General features: G+C 45.4%; 1 protein-coding gene across 7 annotated transcripts in view; it reads right to left on the reverse strand.

Annotated features, from left to right (window-relative positions):
* The window catches only part of C2CD2 (C2 calcium dependent domain containing 2), a 61,799-nt gene that overhangs the window by 37,474 nt on the left and 4,082 nt on the right, over positions 1 to 20,243 (reverse strand). For 6 of the 7 annotated variants that reach the window (XM_057545475.1, XM_057545473.1, XM_057545472.1 and 3 more), the window contains exon 2: positions 8,004 to 8,102. In XM_057545475.1, coding sequence (XP_057401458.1) covers positions 8,004 to 8,102 — 99 coding nt within the window. Of the gene's footprint in view, positions 1 to 8,003; positions 8,103 to 8,178; positions 8,257 to 20,243 lie in introns of those variants that run through there. The other variant, XM_007172703.2, reaches the window with a different exon arrangement.

Genomic DNA, 20,243 nt, shown 5'->3' on the forward strand with positions numbered 1-20,243 from the left:
GCCCAAGCACCTGGTTAGAAGCAAATAAACAAATAATCCAACAAAGATTTTAAAAGACTTTAAAACTTCTAGAATGCAAGCCTCCAAAGGTCACAATTACCATTCAAGTCACATCAGGAAAGTAAGTGCAATCACTAAAAATGGGACATCTAAAGGTCTGAATGCCGTTTCATAGAGACCCCCCCCCCCGGAGGGTCTTCCCTGGCCCTATGGCTTTCTGACCCTCTAAATAACACCTGTCATATAGACCAACCATTTCTTGGCCATTCTTTAGTATATTCAGCTGGAAAAACTAATTAAATCAACAATCTGATCAGTTTTGATACGGCCAAACGAAATGCCACCACTGTTCCTGTGGGTCCAGCTGGAGGGATGACCATTAGGCCAAATCCATGCCCAGGGCCAGGCTCTGCCCCCGCCTCTCTGAGAGGAATAATGTCCCATTTGCCAAATGGATGAAAACAAAATGGAAAGGAGGCTTTCAAAATAAGTAATCTTCTTTTAGTGCATTAAGGTGTTATCCACAACGGGGATTAAATTCTCTCAACCCAGGCAAATAGCGGCAAGGCTGTCCGCATCCCCAAGGGGTCCCCTCTTGGAACAGCAGAAGGCAGAATCACCTGATGCAAGGTTAAGCAGACCCTTCCAGCTAGTGCCAGAGCGTCCAGGGTTGACTTCTACCTAAATATGGACGAGCGGGTAGAGACCCTGATCTTGACCCTAGAGTCTCCCTGCCCCAAACACAATCGTGTTCATGAGGCTCCCTTCTGAAGTTTACAAGTCAGCTCCTTGGAGCATCCCAATTATACAGGGCTGTTTAAATATGGCTGTCAAACCTTTAATGTGTGGGCCTCCCCCCCGAAGCAATCTGATATCGGTACTGGATTTTTAAAGTTAAACTGAAGCGATGTCTGGCTTCTGTGGCAGAGGCCCTGGAGCAGAATTCCACAAAGCCAAGATCTGGACGCACAGAAGCGAGCTCCCTTCAAAGTAGCCAGCCACAAATCCACCTGCTTTATTCTTGAGATTTTGTTTCCCAAAGCAAGCAAAGAAATCCTCGATTACATAAACCATTTCAAAAATCACACAACAGAAGGCTGAACCGTGTATTCAGATAAATCCCCTTCCTCTCTACATAGGAGAGCCTTTCATGGGGGGTGGGCGGGCTCCACATGGGGAGGGTTTCAAAGGTGCAAGTCTTTAGCCCAAGGAGCAGCTGCGCTGACAGGTGAAGGGTCAGGGTCCCTGGTCCACCCCCAAGGGTCAAGAGGGGAGGCAGCTGAGGGAAGCATCTTCAGGATGTGAAAGTGGGCACATTTCGTTATAACTGCAGGGAGGCCATCAGTCAAGGTTATTTTTTTTCTCTCTAGCCTCCAGACCTTAAACTCAGTCACATACCTATGCAAATGGGTCTTATCTTCAAACTATATTCCTTTGTTTAGACAGGGGCCCAAAGAATTCCAGGCCTAGGTAGTCCCAGGTTTTGCTACTGCTTGCCAACAAGAAAGTCCTCAGAATCTGTCAATCTCACCACACTTTTCCACTTTCCTTTTCAATTAAGCCTCTTGTATGATTGCCTTAGCTCCTCCTTCTCTGAGAACACTCTAGAGAACTGGAAATAATGTAATTACTTTTGTCTCCAAAAGAATTAGGAATACAGCTGAGAAAAAGGATCTAAAAGGTTTATGTCACCCAATATATTTCACTTCAATCACGCTATATGACATCGTGCGGGAAAGAACTCCAAAATAAAAATGGAAGTAAAGACCCTTCACTAGTCCTTCAGAGTTCCCAGTCAGATTTCTTCCCCAACTCTGCAACCCAGTCTTGGCCCTGTAAGTATTCTTTAAGATGGCACGAGCCTGATAGAAAATATTACTTCTACTCTGGAACAGACTCAATTTAAAAGTAAACTCCATCAGAGCTGACTATTCTCAGAACATCTATAAAGTTAACCCTCCTTGCCCGCTTGTTCACAATACCTGGCTGAAGGTGTATTTCTATAAGGACTCTCCCAGTGGACAGAGGTGAAAAATGCTGGAAACAAGATGGCAGCCAACCCCAAGGAATGCTGGGTAGATGCTCTATTTCATCCCCTCGAGGGGTGTGCCTTGGACCACACGGGCTCCGATACCCCACCCCCAACTACACTCTCCATCCCTTCTCTTGTTGGGATACTTTAAAAAGAACAACGAGGCTTTTCAGTAATAGTACACGACCAGAAGGTATTGTTACTACACCATGTGGTTTAATGTGAGCATTCCTTGGCTTAAAAATCCAAGAATGTGCTGTTCTCCTCCATGGACTCTATGCATTAAAAGACATATACAGGACACTTCCTTTAAAATGCAGGCACTTGGTCACACCTCCACCCAATGCCACTGCTCTGTGTGTTCCAACTCACAAACAAAACCCCAGCTTACCTGAGGGTCCTTTTACCTGGTCTTCACCAGGCGAAGTACCTGAGGGCTGACTCAGCCCAGAATTCCACATTCCTCTATCCAAACAAACAGGTGGCCCTCCCGGAGACACTGCTCCCATTCACACCTCAAAGGGCAGGGCCTCCAATGAGGAATTTCGCACCTGCCCTTGGAAAGACCTGGCGTCAAAACAATTTCACAACCTGTTAGTATTTTAGCATAAATACCAGGCTAATGTGGTACCTGGAATTTCAAGTCATGCAAAGCCAAATAAAGAGTCAACCAAATTTCCTATTTGCAACTACGACTTTGCGTGCTCTACCCTTGCAAAGTAAGGGGTCCACCAAGGTCTGGAAAGAGCACAGGAGTGCCCAGAAGCTCCCAGAGTATATTATAGTATATGAATGCATAACAGCCTTAGACAGAAAAAACCCACGTGCTCACAATATACAATTCATCCCAGTGACGGCTGTGGGGTTCCCCAACATACACTGTGGAATAAGATTCCGGGGGAAATTCCATGCAATTTCCCGAGGTCTGTTTGTTGCTATGGTTTTACAGAAGCAAGGGTTGGTTAGTGCCTTTCAGTTCCTTTTTTTCCCATTTTCACCGTCTCTTTCCTGGGGGGGGTGGGTGGGAGCTTAAGTGAAATGATAATAATAAAAATGTAAATAATAATAGTAACAGTGCTGTTTATGGTGTATTGCGGTTGGAGCTCGTTTCTGGAGGCCGACTCGGGTTCAGTTCCAGCCTCTGTTATTCAGCAGCTCTTAGTTCCCTTGCCCGAGTGCCCCAGCCTCTCTTAGCCTCAGTTTCCTCCTCTGTACAATGGGCACAATGCTTCCTTGGGCAGAGAAGAGCTGTGGGCACTAATGAGAACAGACACGGCCCTTATTGCCCGACGGCATCAGAGCTACCACATGGCAGGGGCCCTGCAGGTGCTGCACAGGCCGGGGCCGGGGAAGGATTCATCCTTTACAGACACAAAGCCCGTGGCTCAGAGAGGGCCTCACACCGAGAAGGCCAGCATCACTGCAGTCCCCCAGCAGCAAGTGACCCTTGCTTTGCCTGGCAAGCCTTCCACATATACATCCTGTTCAAAGGGACACTCACTATGCTTGCTAAGTAAACGTGTGGCCTTTGCAGCGCGTGCCTGTCCCAGCACAACACTCCTAACCCTGATTCACGTTTGGAGAGCTCCCAGGCTGCCCTTGTAGACCTCACGCCTTCACAAAGCTTCCGAACCCACGCATTTGCCCTGGAGGGGTTAAGGCTGCACCCCAAGAAGGAAGAGCTAAACTAAGTTTGCTCCTTCTGGGTCAAACATTCTGGAGCAAACCTCTCCTAGGACATGAGGAAAGAGAACACAGCTGAAACTCGCTGCTCTTGTGTAAGAGCGCAATTACAGTCTGGGAGAGAGAAATGTACTGGGGGCGTGTTGAGACTGGAAGGGAGGACACAGAGAGCCCTGGAGAGAAGATGAAGGGCAATGCTCTCCTCCACAAGAAGTGCCCCACCGAGAATGCCTCTCGGTACCGAGCCCTCACTGGGCCTGCCACCCGGCTAAGCTGAGCGTGTGTCTGCAGACCATGAGCCCTGGAGACCCAGGGGTGCTTCCAGTCGCCACCTGGAAAGATGCCCGTCCACACGAGCACAGGCGTCCTGCCCTGCACGGGGAGAACTCCTTTAGAAAAATGCCCCTGCCCCAGCACAGCTTGCCTCTTGGAATAAATATCTGGTCTTTGTCCTCAGTTCCTGGCACACAGCTCCTAAAAGCCTTGGAATCTCCGGAGTGATAAGAATGTCTTTTGTATGCTAAGGAGATGACTGGTGGTTGCCAGCCCCTAGATAACATCAGGATGGGGACTGGGGGCCAGAAAGACCAAGGCGTGGTTAGAAGGTAGCAGCTTTGCCACCTGGACTTCAGGGGAGGGGATGGGAACTAGAGAGGGAACACTCACCCATGCCTGTGATTTAATCAGCCATGCCTCTGTAATGGAACCTCCAGAAAACCCCTAAACAATGGGGTTCGGAGAGCTTCTGGTCCTGGGAGGGCGGTACATGTGGAGAGCGTGGAAGCTCCGCACCCCTTCTCCCTTCCCTGTCCCAGGCATCTGCCATTTGGCCGTTCCTGAGCTGTGTCCTTTATTAGACACTGATAATAGTAAGTAAAGTGCTTTCCCGAGTTCTGTGAGCTGTCCTAGCAAATGCTCAAGCATTTGGAAGGGGTTGTGGGACCTGCCGCTTTATAGCCAGTTGGTGGGTACAGGTGGCCCAGACTTGGGGTTGGCGTCTGAAGTGAGGGGCAGTCTTGGGCTGAGCCCTTAACCTGTAGGGTCTGTGCTGAGTGGGTAGTCAGTGCCAGAATCGAGTTGAATTGTAGGACACCCTGTTGGTGTCCAGAGAACTGGAGGACTGCTTGTTGGGTGCAAGAAAAATCGCACATATTTGGTGTCAGAAGAGTCATGAGTAAACTGCTCAGAAGCCCCCAATTCAGCCACGGCTGCCGGGTGTGGAGTGTGCATCTACCACGGGTCCTGCAAGGTGACTCAGATGCTCTAAGCTATGCAAGACCCCACTCTCTGTGCAGCACGGGAGCGGGGAGCTTGCTGATGAGCCAGGTACTTGCAAAGGTAGTTGCTCTGCCACATGGGGGTCTTCGGGGGCTGCAGGAGAAAGTCCGAGCACATGGCAACTGGTAGGCAGGGGAGACCCGGTTCTTTTCTGCGAGGGTCGTGCTGGGAGACTCAAGACCAAACACAAGCTGGGAAGATGCTCACGAAGGGAGACCAGAACCCCATTCTCATCTACTTGATTGAAGACGTGACTAGACACCAGACCCCAGAGTCATCCCTTTCGTTACCTCAAATGTCATCCACACGCCCCCTGTCAGGACTGAGTTAGAGGGATGAGAAACACAGACCCTGACACTCTGGAGGGAGTGTGGAAAGGGGAGGGGGATGTCATTGAATCTCCCATCTGCATTCCTTGGACACCTTCTGAGTCCTCAGGCTCTGCTACGGTTCTTCCCTTCTCAAGAATTACACAGAGCAGAGAGAACACATGACGTTGCTGGCACAGGATTCAACCTAAGTTTGGAACCCATGGGGGGTGTTTAGATCCTAAAAGGAGGAAGACACCGTCATCAGCGTCCTGCCCGACAGGCAGCCCTAGAGCACGAGCTCCTGGGACAACGCCTGTCCTTCGTTTAACGCAGGGGTCCCCAACCCCGGGGCCAGTCTGTGGCCTAACAGGAACCCACAGCAGGAGGTGAGCGGCAGGCAGGTGAGCGAAGCTTCATCTGCCGCCCCCCAGCGCTCACATTACTGCCTGAACCATCTCCCCTCCACTGCTTCCCACCCCACATCCGTGGAAAAGTTGTCTTCCGCAAAATCAGTCCCTGGTCAAGAAAACACACGAGTCAAGAACTACGAAGAAACTTGTAAAAGAATACGAGATCGTGTGCACTTTCCCAGTAGTTTACTGGGTAAAAAGCTTCCTAGAAGATAGTGTGGACAGCCGTCCATGGTCCTATCCGGGGGGAGCAGAGGAAGGAAGGCTGAGAGCAGAGAGGAAGAGGGCAGACTTAAAAAAAAAGCTTATGCACTCTATATATTGTTTTTAACTTTTTGAGGGGTATGCACAATTACTGTAATGGTATTAAAACAAACACAGTTTAACTGTCCACTTTCCAAAGGATGCTTTTCTGGCAATATATATCAAGACCTTTAAAAATGGTCTATTGCCATTTCCAATCTCTGCTCCCTCCCGGCACCTCCAGGCCAGCCCCTGAGATCTGTCCCTCTCTTAACGCTGACAGTGTCAGAAATCAGCAAACAGAAACTGTCCACCACAAAGGGACCTGGGGTCTATTTGTAATAATAGGGCACTCACTGCACAGGGGCACTTGCCAAGCAGGGACCTTGGGTAGGTGAGGCCAGCAGCAATCTGTCCCTCAGTCCCCCAGCCTTTGAAACTTAGGCACTGGAGCATCTGCTCGCAAGGCCCCTTCCAGCTCTTATGGGCTGTGCCGCTGTCAGCATCCTGCCTTGTGGCCACCAGTTTCCTCCCAATATCTTCCAGAGACTTCTCCATGCTTGTTGCAGGGGTTATGGAGCTCTGTGACCCCCGTATCGGCCAAGGGTGGGGAAAGAGAGCTTCCCTGCGCTGCCCGGGCAGAGGAAGCTGGGCCAGCTCCCGGGCGACCAATTCTGGAATCCGTGGTGGAGCTGAAGCGTGCGTACCTACAAGCTAGGAATGCCATGCCTGCCCTGGAGATACTCCCGTTCTTATGCCTGAGGACTCAGGAGACAGTCCATGGCAGCTCTGCTTGCTGTACTTGAGAAAAAGAGAAAACTACCTAATTATCCATCAGTGGAAAGTGGAAAAAGCAGCCCTGGTCCACCCAGAATCCTGAACTGTAGTTCCAGCTAATGAACTAGAGAGACACAAATCAACCTGGATGAACCTCCAAGCTGTCATGTTCCATAAGGAGAAAGCTTCTTGTGAAACTGTGCACACAGAACAATAAACGTCTGAAATGCACAAACAATGCTCTAGCTGAGCCAGGGAGGAGATACACAAGAGGTGGGGTTCCAGGGGGCTGGATGTGAGCTCCTCCTGGGCCCGGGGGCCACCCAGGTGTCCCCTCCTTGCTGTCTGCTAAATGATATGCATTTAATTTGATAATAAAATATAGAGAGATACAAGGGTAAGCCTTGTACCTAAGAGTTTCTCAGCACTTCTACAGACGCTTTTTGTTAAAAAAAAAAAAAAAAAAAGAACTTACAATTATTTATGGTATTCGAGCAGTCTAATAAGTAACTTCAGCATGTGAGCTGTTAGGAACTATAAAATAAACTCTACGTGATATCTAAATGACTCAAATCTATATATCGTGTTACAGAAATTATTCACATATTATTTATATAACTATATGTATAAATTTAGATATAATTCACCCATTTAAACTATACAATTAAATGGTTTTTAAATATATTTCACAGCGTTGTACAAACATCACCAGTCTAGAACATTTTCATCACCCCCTGAAACCCTGTCCTGTTCACCGAAGCAGTCAGTCCCTGTTCACGTCCCCTCAAGCATTACCCGGCCCCAGCCCCTGGACACCACTCATCTACTTTCTGCCTCTACTGATTTATCTATTCTGAATATTTCATATAAATGGAACCTTATGTGTCTTTTCATGTCTGGCTTCTCTCACTTAGTGGAGTGTCTTCGAGGCTCATCCACATGGGAGCACGTGTCAGAACTGCATTCCTTTAGGAGGCCAAATAATACTCCATCGTGTGGATATGCCATGTCTTATTTATCTAGTCATCAAGGTGATGGATCAGATTTTATTTATTTTTTTGATGTAAGGTGTCTGGCATTTTCAATAATTCCAAGACAGAATAAATTCCCCCATCCCAGCTTTTTTTCTTTTTTAAGCTGAAGTCTAGCTGATCTACAATGCTGTGTCAATCTCTGCTGCACAGCAACGTGACTCAGTTATCCAACCCCGCTTTAAATTCGCTTCTGCGGTGAGGAAAGGCCCAAGGCAGGTGACGGCGCCCGGCTCACCTTCTCCTGGGCTGACTGGGCCACGCTGGACACTTGTCCCATGGCCAGATCCAGGGGCTGCTGCAGCGGGTCCTCCTGGAAGCAGAGGAGTGGCGGGCCCTGGAACGGAAAAGCACGGTGAGGAGACGGGTGCAGTGCCAGGCGGGGTGGCTACTTTCTAAAGGCAGTGACGTACTTGCCGCAAAGCTCGGCAGACCTCAGAAAATGTGGTCTGACTTCTTTCGGTTCAATCCATGCCTCTAAATAGCAGCAACGGGCAAATATCAGTAAGGAACGCAGGGACAAAACCAAAGATGTCGCAATAAAGTCGGCAAAGGATATTCTGAGAGCTCGTGTTTACAGTGTAAGGGGAGAAGCCCAGGCTCCTGGGGTGGACGGTGGGTCTGGAGATCAAGCCCAGCGCCTGGCCAAGCACAGCAGGTTCAAGGGCTGTGCTGCCCTTCTTCCGGGAAAGCACGCTCTCCGGTTTCAGAGAATCACCTCGCCCTGCTCCACGTGGGTGCTGGCACTCTACTCAGGGTGGCCCCCTTCTCCTCTCCCACTGCCCAAACGGCGCGTGAGTGGGAACCCGGGCGGGGGCACTGGGAAGCTGTGGATGCTTCTCCCTGGAATTTGGGATTCCTTGGCTGGAAATGACCTTGGGCCGGGGCCATGCCCAAGGATCGGGTTCCTCCAGGGCTGCCAGGCTCCTGCCCTCCAGGGTCTCCTGGTTCAACCCCGTCCTCGGCTCTGTGCATCCCCATAAGCTTCCAGAAAAGTCCTCCGTGGCTTGTCACCCTATGTCCATTTTGGTTCTTGCCATTAAAATCTCCAAGTGCAAGACGTGCAGGTAATGAATATGACCACAAGGCAACAAGATTGATGTCTTATAAAAGAACAAATCAGGCTTGGATTGCCAACCAAGTCTTGGCCTTTTAAAAATAAGTTCTCTTGAGAAGCTGAACACTTATGCCTACAATACGACCCCGGAACGAAACTCTTCTTAAACTCTTTTCCGGACATGCTCCAGAAAGTACATCATCGTCAAGTGAGCTCCGATTGACTGGTTAAAAAAGAGATTCAGACCCACAACTTCCCTCCGTATCTCATCTATTTCCGAGACTCTCAGCTGCGATGTGCTGGTTCCAACTACAAGGCCAGATCAAGGGTAGGGAATTAAAATGGTACAAAAAGGCACGAAAGCTCTCCTGGAAAGTGCAGTGCAGAGGAACAAGAATGAAGTCATCACAGGGCTGTTTCTTAAGAATTCCCAGTGATCCAGAGTAAACCTACAAGGCACAGAACATTGTCATTGACATGCTTCTAACCTCACCCTGTCTTAGCAATATTGATCTCACCCCCTAAGAATCAACAGGGAAGAATTAAATCTACTTCTCAAGCGTGATGAAGTCATGCTTTGGGGGCTGCTCTGCTGACATTCTCCACGGCTAGAGCTTGGATGACCTGCCGACCAGGGGCTTGGGGATGACAGCACGCTGTGTGCCAAGCTGCGTGGCAGGAAGAACAGCACCCAGCACAGAGCCTAGCGCCGGGCAGGGAGCCGAGCCCCCGCGGGAGTCGTTACAGCTGCCGGGACTGCGGCAGCCTGAAGACGCCACGTTGCCTTAAGCAGCCCCGATGCCACCTCCTGCCCCTGCCCGTCAGGAGGTGCCATCTATGCCCTCTTACGTATGACAGCTTCTGGACGAAAACCCTGGAAATATTTTGCTAGGGAAGTTAATGTCAAGGGGCGGTCTCGCAAAGGAAATACATTATGAAGTTAAAATAAGGACCCAGAGGTTCGCCTTCCCTTTCTGCTTGATCCTTGAGTTTCAGGAAGCCCGGCGTGCATGCAGCATGGCCACAAACTCCCACATCTCTGCACCCTGTCCGTGGGCAGGCAGCCCCGTTCCGGACTCAACTCCACTCAGACCAGAGCAAGATTTTACGTCCACAGGAAAAGCAACAGGCAGGAATTGCCAGGAAAACACTGAGAAAGAAAAACAAGAGACTAGCTCTCCTAGACATCAAGACGCACTCTAGAACCTCTGCAATTCAAAGTGTGAACACACAGACGACTAGTAGCGCTGGAACAGGACGTCCGCAATAGACCCCGACACATGTGGAAACGGTATGTGACAAAGGTCGCACCCCAAATCACCGGCGAAAGATGGATTTTTGAAAAATCTGGATACGGGAGGAAACCCAGATAGAATGCAAACCTCACTCCACTACAAGTAAAGAACACAACCACGCGAAGGGGAGGGAAACAGATCTAACCTGAGAAACCGAAGAAAACAGTATCCTGGCTGCACATGAATGCTAGAATCTAGTCAGTAAATGTGTTTCTCATGGGGATGCAGGCCAGCAATTCAGAAAGTAAGTTATGTGTAAACTAGAATTGACCAAATAAATATGTTACAAAGAGTAAGTCCCAGATACCTCACTCTTGGAGGAAGAAGTTAGAGATAAGGAAAGGGGAAGATGAAAATGAACTCTGTGCCGTTGACCTGGAATCCAGGATATAGGGATAGTTGTGGTTTTGAAGATGCAGACAGAGAGATGTGTGCACATGAATGTGTTAGCGTCCACATATACATTTCCTAGGTCTGTCCACTAAGAGGGTCTAGAAGCAATGAGACCCCAGCAGTAATGAGCACACCTGATGCCCAGATCTTGTTTTCTAAACACTTCTCCAGGAAAAGGAATCAGAGCTGCTTAGAAAAGTGGCTGAATCCAGGGCCAGAGAAGAGGAAAACAGAAGACGAGCTTAGAGCAAACATCTTGTGGAACCATCAAGCAAGGAAATGCTAAGAAAAGAAAAAAACTATGTGTGTGTGTGTGTGTGTGTGTGTGTGTGTGTGTGTGTGTATATATATATATATATATATCTCGATGGAAGAACACAAAAGAGCTTCTAATGGCCAAAACAAGAACAGTTTAAGCAACAAAATAAATAGTGATGGTACTGAATTATAACCCATGGAATAAAATAAATACCCATGAGTCCATACTGATGTAAATAATCAATTAAATATATAGATGGAGAAGTGGCAGCTCTTTCTTGCAGTAGAATTCCAATGAATAAACGTAGAAGGAGAGAGGGAAACAGAAAATAATCATTAGGCAAACTCCACAGAAGTCAATGGCTGCAGACTAGATACACAGATGGATGGCAAAAATCAGTGAGTGAAAGTATGAGGGGTGACAGGATTTGTACAATCTCAAAGTATCTCCCGAAGTTATGTGGTAACTATAGGGGGAAAGGATACGAGGAGACATAAGATGTAAGAAGAGAAACCAGCGGAAATCACCGTAACCAAGGAATGAAGGCCACTGCTTCTCCCCAGCAGTAAGCCACACCGACATCAGGCACCCCGTGATGCAGTACACTGAAAGGGGTGCACCACTTCTGCGGTTCGTGTAACTGCAGTCCAATTGTGTGAAAACACCAAATTGAGGGATATTTGGCAAAATAACAATCAATACTCCTCAGCGTTCTCAAGGTCACAAAGAAACAAGGGAAGACTGGGAACCTGTTACAGGCTGCAGGAGACAAATGCAAAGCAACAACTCAAGCCATGGAGGACCTGAACGGGACCCTGGAACAATAAAAGAATACTGGTGGAAAGCCGGTGAAATTCAGGCTGCTGCAAAGTCACCACAGCCTCTGCTGTTGCAGGCTTGCCCCGCATTCCAATTATAACTACCGTACCCCTCCCTCCCCCCCCCCCCCCCCCCCCCCCCCGGCCTGAGTGAGCCAGAGTCCCCTAATCAGCCACTGCTTTAACCCTGTCCTGTCTGGGCGGGAACAGATGCCTGAGGGCAACCTACATGTAGAGGTGGAGCCAAATCCAAAACTGAACCCCAGGAGCTGTGCAAACAAAGAACAGAAGGGAAATTTCTCTGTGCAGCCTCAGGAGCAGCGGATTAAATCCCCACAAGAGACTCGAGGTACCCTGCATCTGTGGAATACCTGAATAGACAACGAATCAACCCAAAATTGAGGCAGTGGACTTTTTGAGCAACGGTAGACTTGGGGTTTGCTGTCTGCGACTGACTGGTTTCTGATTTTTATGTTTATCTTACTATAGTTTTTAGCTCTTGTTATCATTGGCAGATTTGTTTATTGGTTTTGTTGCTGTCTTCTTTTTTTAAATTACTTTTTAATTTTTTTATTTTAATAATTTTTTCATTTTAATTATTTTATTTTATTTTATTATTATTTTTCTTTCTTTTTTTCTCCCTTTTCTTCTGAGCCGTGTGGCTGAGAGGGTCTGGTGTTCCGGTCTGGTGTCAGGCCTGAGACTCTGAGGTGGGAGAGCCGAGTTCAGGACATTCGAACACCAGAGACCTCCCGGCCCCATGTAATATCAATTGGCGAGAGCTCTCCCAGAGATCCCCATCTCAACACTAAGACACAGCTCCACCCAATGACCAGCAAGCTCCAGTGCTGGACGCCCCATGGCAAATAACTAGCAAGACAGGAACACAACACCACCCAATAGCAGAGAGGCTGCCTAATATCATACTAAGCTCACAGACACCCCAAAACACACCACCGGCCGCAGCCCTGCCCACCAGAAAGACAAGATCCAGCCTCATCCACCAGAACACAGGCACCAGTCCCCTCCACCAGGAAGCCTACACAAGCCACTGAACCAACCTTACCCACCAATAAACAACGGGAACTACAAACCTGCAGCCTGTGAAAAGGAGGCCCCAAACACAGTAAATTAAGCAAAATAAGAAGACAGAGAAATACACAGCAGATGAAGTAGCAAGGTAAAACTCCACAAGACCAAACAAATGAAGAGGATATGGCAGTCTACCTGAAAAATAATTCAGAGTAATGACAGTAAAGATAATCCAAAATCTTGGAAACAGATTGGAGAAAATACAAGAAACGTTTAAAAAGGACCTCGAAGAACTAAAGAGCAAACAAACAATGATGAACAGCACAATAAATGAAATTAAAAATTCTCTGGAAGGAATCAATAGCAGAACAACTGATGCAGAAGAATGGATAAGTGACCTGGAAGATAAAATAGTGGAAATAACTACCCCAGAGCAGAATAAAGAAAAAAGAATGAAAAGAATTGAGGACAGTCTCAGAGACCTCTGGGACAATATTAATCACACCAACATTTGAATTATAGGTGTCCCAGAAGAAGGAGAGAAAAAGAAAGTGTCTGAGAAAATATTTGAAGAGATTATAGTTGAACACTTCCATAACATGGGAAAGGAAATAGTCAATCCAGTCCAGGAAGCGCAGGGAGTCCCATACAGGATAAATCCAAGGAGAAACACGCCAAGACACATGCTAATGAAACTATCAAAAATTAAATACAAAGAAAAAATATTAAAAGCAGCAGGGGAAAAGTAACAAATAACATACAAGGGAATCCCCATAAGGTTAACAGCTGATCTTTCAGCAGAAACTCTGCAAGCCAGAAGGGAGTGGCAGGACATATTTAAAGTGATGAAAGGGAAGAATCTACAATGAAGATTTCTCTACCCAGCAAGAATCTCTTTCAGATTCGACAGGGAAATTAAAATCTTTACAGACAAGCAAAAGTTAAGAGAATTCAGCACCACCAAACCAGCTTTACAACAAATGCTAAAGGAAGTTCTCTAGGCAGGAAACACAGGAGAAGGAAAAGATCTACAATAACAAACCCAAAACAATTAAGAAAATGGTAATAGGAACATACACATCGATAACTACCTTAAATGTAAATGGATTAAATGCTCTAACCAAAAGACACAGACTGGCTGAATGGATACAAAAACAAGACCCGGATATATGCTGTCTACAAGAGACCCTCTTCAGACCTAGGGACACATACAGACTGAAAGTGAGGGGATGGAAAAAGATATTCCATGCAAATGGAAATCAAAAGAAAGCTGGAGTAGCAATACTCATATCAGATAAAATAGACTTTGAAATAAAGAATATTACAAGAGACAAAGAAGGACACTACATAATGATCAAGGGATCAATCCAAGAAGAAGATATAACAATTGTAAATATTTATGCACCCAACATAGGAGCACCTCAATATATAAGGCAACTGCTAACAGCCATAAAAGGGGAAATTGACAGTAACACAAACATAGTAAGGGACTTTAGCACCCCACTTTCACCAATGGACAGATCATCGAAAATGAAAATAAATAAGGAAACACAAGTTTTAAATGATACATAAAAACAAGATGGACTTAATTGATATTTATAGGACATTCCATCCAAAAAACAACAGAATACATTTTCTTCTCAAGTGCTCATGGAACATTCTCCAGGATAGATCATATCTTGGGTCACAAATCAAGCCTTGGTAAATTTAAGAAAATTGAAATAATATCAAGTATCTTTTCTGACCACAATGCTATGAGACTAGATATCAATTACAGGAAAAAAAGTGTAAAAAATACAAACACATGGAGGATAAACAATACGCTACTAAATAACCAAGAGATCCCTGAAGAAATCAAAGAGGAAATCAAAAAATACCTAGAAACAAATGACAATGAAAACACAACGACCCAAAACCTATGGGATGCAGCAAAAGCAGTTCTAAGAGGGAAGTTTATAGCAATAAAATCCTACCTCAAGAAGCAAGAAACATCTCAAATAAACAACCTAACCTTACACCTAAAGCAATTAGAGAAAGAAGAACAAAAAAACCCCAAAGTTAGCAGAAGGAAAGAAATCATAAAGATCAGATCAGAAATAAATGAAAAAGAAATGAAGGAAACAATAGCAAAGATCAATAAAACTGAAAGCTGGTTCTTTGAGAAGATAAACAAAATTGATAAGCCATTAGCCAGACTCATCAAGAAAAAAAGGGAGAAGACTCAAATCAACAGAATTAGAAATGAAAAAGGAGAAGCAACAACTGACACTGCAGAAATACAAAGGATCATGAGGGATTACTACAAGCAACTATATGCCAATAAAATGGACAGCCTGGAAGAAATGGACAAATTCTTAGAAAAGCAGTCTTCCAAGACTGAACCAGGAAGAAATAGAAAATATAAACAGACCAATCACAAGCACTGAAATTGAGACTGTGATTAAATATCTTCCAACAAACAAAAGCCCAGGACCAGATGGCTTCACAAGTGAATTCTATCAAACATTTAGAGAAGAGCTAACACCTATCCTTCTCAAACTCTTCCAAAATATTGCAGAGGGAGGAACACTCCCAAACTCATTCTATGAGGCCACCATCACCGTGATACAAAACCAGACATACATGTCACAAAGAAAGAAAACTACAGGCCAATATCACTGATGAACATAGATGCAAAAATCCTCAACAAAATACTAGCAAACAGAATCCAACAGCACATTAAAAGGATCATACACCATGATCAAGTGGGGTTTATCCCAGGAATGCAAGGAATCTTCAATATACACAAGTCAATCAATGTGATAAACCATATTAACAAATTGAAGGATAAAAACCATATGATCATCTCAATAGATGCAGAAAAAGCTTTCAACCAAATTCAACACCCATTTATGATAAAAACTCTCCAGAAAGTAGGCATAGAGGGAACTTACCTCAACATAATAAAAGCCATATATGACAAACCCACAGCCAACATCATTCTCAATGGTAAAAAACAGAAACCATTTCCTCTAAAATCAGGAACAAGACAAGGATGCCCACTCTCACTACTATTATTCAACACAGTTTTGGAAGTTTTAGCCACAGCAATCAGAGAAGAAAGAGAAATAAAAGGAATCCAAATCGGAAAAGAAGAAGTAAAGCTGTCACTGTTTGCAGATGACATGATACTATACACAGAGAATCCTAAAGATGCTACCAGAAAACTACTAGTGCTAATCAATGAATTTGGTAAAGTAGCAGGATACAAAATTAATACACAGAAATCTCTTGCATTCCTATACGCTAATGATGAAAAATATGAAAGAGAAATTAAGGAAACACTCCCATTTACCATTGCAAGAAAAAGAATAAAATACCTAGGAATAAACCTACCTAAGGAGACAAAAGATCTGTATGCAGAAAACTATAAGACACTGATGAAAGAAATTAAAACTGATAAAAACAGATGGAGAGATATACCATGTTCTTGGATTGGAATAATCAACATTGTGAAAATGACTATACTACCCAAAGCAATCTCTGGGTAGTATCAATGCAATCCCTATCAAACTACCAGTGGCATTTTTCACAGAACTAGAACAAAAAATTTCACAATTTGTATGGAAACACAAAAGACCCCGAATAGCCAAAGCAATCTTGAGAAAGAAAAACACAGCTGGAGGAATCAGGCTCCCTGACTTCAGACTATACTACAAAGCTACAGTAATCAAGACAGTATGGTACTAGCACAAAAACAGAAATATAGATCAATGGAACAGGATAGAAAGCCCAGAGATAAACCCACGCACATACGGTCACCTTATTTTTGATAAAGGAGGCAAGAATATACAATGGAGAAAAGACAGCCTCATCAATAAGTGGTGCTGGGAAAACTGGACAGCTACATGTAAAAGAATGAAATTAGAACACTCCCTAACACCATACACAAAAATAAACTCAGGGGCTTCCCTGGTGGCGCAGTGGTTGGGAGTCCACCTGCCAATGCAGGGGACGCGGGTTCGAGCCCTGGTCCGGGAGGATCCCACATGCCGTGGAGCAGCTGGGCCCGTGAGCCACAATTACTGAGCCTGTGCGTCTGGAGCCTGTGCTCCACGGCAAGAGAGGCTGCGATAGTGAGAGGCCCATGCACTGTGATGAAGAGTGGCCCCCACTTGCCACAACTGGAGAAGGCCCTAGCACAGAAACAAAGACCCAACACAGCCATAAATAAATAAATAAATAAAATTTAAAAAAATAAAAAAATAAAAAAAAATAAACTCAAAATGGACTAAAGACCTAAATGTAAGGCCAGACACTACACAACTCTTAGAGGAAAACATAGGAAGAACACTCTTTGACATAAATCACAGCAAGATCTTTTTTGATCCACCTCCTAGAGTAATGGAAATAAAAACAAAAATAAACAAATGGGACCTAATGAAACTTAAAAGCTTTTGAACAGCAAAGGAAACCATAAACAAGATGAAAAGACAACCCTCAGAATGGGAGAAAATATTTGCAAACGAAACAACTGACAAAGGATTAATCTCTAAAGTTTACAAGCAGCTCATGCAGCTCAGTATCAAGAAAACAAACAACCCAATCCAAAAATGGGCAGAAGACCTAAATAGACATTTCTCCAAAGAAGATATACAGATTGCCAGCAAACACATGAAACATCACTAGTCATTAGAGAAATGCAAATCAAAACTACAGTGAGGTATCACCTCACAACATTCAGAATGGCCATCATCAAAAAATCTACAAACAATAAATGCTGGAGAGGGTGTAGAGAAAAGGGAACTCTCTTGCACTGTTGGTGGGAATGTAAATTGATACAGCCACTATGGAGAACAGTATGGAGGTTCCTTAAAAAACTAAAAACAGAACTACCATATGACCCAGCAATCCCACTACTGGGCATACACTCTGAGAAAACCAAAGAGTCATGTACCACAATGTTCACTGCAGCACTATTACGATAGCCAAGACATGGAAGTAACCTAAGTGTCCATCGACAGATGAATGGAGAAAGAAGATGTAGCACATATATACAATGGAATATTACTCAGCCATAAAAAGAAACGAAATTGAGATATTTGTAGTGAGGTGGATGGACCTAGAGTCTGTCATACAGAGTGAAGTAAGTCAGAAAGAGAAAAACAAATACCATATGCTAACACATATATATGGAATCTTAAAAAAAAAAAAAGGTTCTGATGAACCTAGGGGCAGGACAGGAATAAAGACACAGACGTAGAGAATGGACTTGAGGACACAGGGAGGGGGAAGGGTAAGCTGGGACGAATGAGAGAGTAGCATTGACATATATACACTACTAAATGTAAAATACATAGCAATTGGGAAGCAGCTGCATCGCACAGGGAGATCAGCTCGGTGCTTTGTGACCACTTAGAGGGGTGGGATAGAGAGGGTGGGAGGGAGACGCAAGAGATAGGAGATATAGGAATGTATGTATATATATAGCTGATTCACTTTGTTATACAGCAGAAACTAACACAACATTGTAAAGCAATTATATTCCAACAAAGATGTTAAAAAGGAAAAAAAAGTAGGGTCTTCAGTTTCATTAAAAACTTTTGTTAATTCCTTGTACTGTTACAATGTTAATATCATTTTATTATAAAATATAGTAACATTGTGCCAATATTAATTTCTTATAGGTTACAATGATAATATCATTGTACTATGAAATATAGTAACATTATACCAATGTTAATTGCTCATATTTTTACAATGTTAGTATCATTATACTACATTATAGTAACATTGTACCAATGTTAATTTCTTGGTTCTGCTCTTGTGCTGTGGTTATGTAAGGCTGGCTGAGGAAAGTATGGAAACGGAATTATTTTTGAAACTTCTCTCTAAATCTAAAAGCAGTAAAAAATTTAAAGTTTTTTTTTTTTTAAGGAAGATGTTACAAGAAAGCAGCCCATCTTTATTGACTCTACTGACTAAAGGCCTTGCACAGATCTCATCGCATCCAGAGTGGATGCTGTTTTCCAGACTGAACCCAAACTTATCCTCTTCCACAGATGAAGCACAGAGAGGTCAGGGCTTGCCCAAGGTCACACAGCCCCAGAGCTGCCTTCCAGCCTAAGCAGTGGTCACACAGCTCTTCCGAGTGGCTCAAGAGGTCCCTTCCCTCCTCAGCAATCCAGGAGGGGCTGACAGGAGTGGATGTTAGCTTTGGCTGCATTTTAGTTGACACTAACACTACACCCACTCTTCCTTCCCCTGAATTCCCGTCTTGCTGAGAGAATGGGTGAATGCAAAGAACAACCTGAACTGGCATCTATTCCTTGTTTCTATTGACAGTTTGCAAAGTCATCAGTGAGCCTCCTTTAATGTTGATTCTTTAGAAGTGAAAAACAAAGCACATTAAACAGCTTGTTTGGCCCAGGCTTGGCCAGCTCCCAAGCAGGGGAGGCCTGTGTCCAGACGGGGTGATGCGCATCTCCACCGTTTTTCCCCCTCCAGCGACAAGTTTCTAACAGGGCCTGTTATTCATGCTCCAATCGCCACCTGGCCCAAGCCAGCCGTGCGCTGGGCACCGGGTGCGCTGTGCCTGGACGGACAGGGCTCTGGCCTCCCTCACAATCCCGGGGGCTGATGAGGGCACCAGTGACCACAGGGTCCTGCTGGGGTGAGGGTGGGGCAGCATCCTCCAAAAAATGAGAAGGTCAGGGACCCCTGTGCTGAGACCTGAAATACTGACAGGAGTTAAATAAGCAGAAAGGTTAAATAATGTTAGAGACGCAAGAAATGCCTTAGCGGGAAGATCCCACGCAGGGAAAGAACGCTGAATGTTTGAGCAATGGAAAGGAGACCGGTTTGGGGGTCAGGTAGAGAGTGCCTTCCCATTCTTACCAGCTGACTTACACTGTGGCCACCATGGGTGGTCAAGGAGCTTGAATTTTTGTGAGGAGCGCTCGAAGGAAGCTCATTATAGAATAAGGACACTCCCAAGTGTTGTCACTTTGTTTACTTTTCAAATTGCCACAGCTCCTATACAAGTCAGAGCTATTAATAACATGTTCTAAGTTCACAGGACATCTTCCCCCCCCCCCGCAAAGACCACAAATTGTCCTACAGTCTCGGTCATTTGCATTTAGAACATTCCTCCGAAAAAAATCCTGGGGCAAAAGACTAAAGAGACAAACAGCTCTGTTAACCCTCCCCACCCGGGGCCCGGGCCTGCCTGAGTGGCCCATTTCTGGACAAGTCCAGAACGTGGCCCTCACTCTCGGATTGCTGCTCTCCGCATGTGGTCCCAACAGCATCAGCCCTGGGAGGAAGGCGCTGTCCAGCCCACCGGTAGGGGGCACGGGACCACGGGCACACTGGCTGCCATAGCTGGTGACCTGCTGTGGAAACGGCAACCCTGGAGGCAGCAGGTGGGTGTCGAAGGTGTGGACCACTGCTGGGGTGACTGCCACCCCAAACCACTTTGTAAGTGTTCATGTAAATGCAGGGGAACCAAAGGGAAAACCTCAGCTGTTGCCTTTAAATAATACAGCATTAGTTCCCAGTCTGGTGACTGAGCCAGTTCTGGGATCTTTCTGTTCTCTGGGAGCGAACTGCCATCAGATCAGCTGGAATTAGGTGTTTGCAATGC

Source organism: Balaenoptera acutorostrata, chromosome 4, assembly GCF_949987535.1.
Source record: "Balaenoptera acutorostrata chromosome 4, mBalAcu1.1, whole genome shotgun sequence".
Classification (NCBI taxonomy): Eukaryota; Metazoa; Chordata; class Mammalia; order Artiodactyla; family Balaenopteridae; genus Balaenoptera; species Balaenoptera acutorostrata.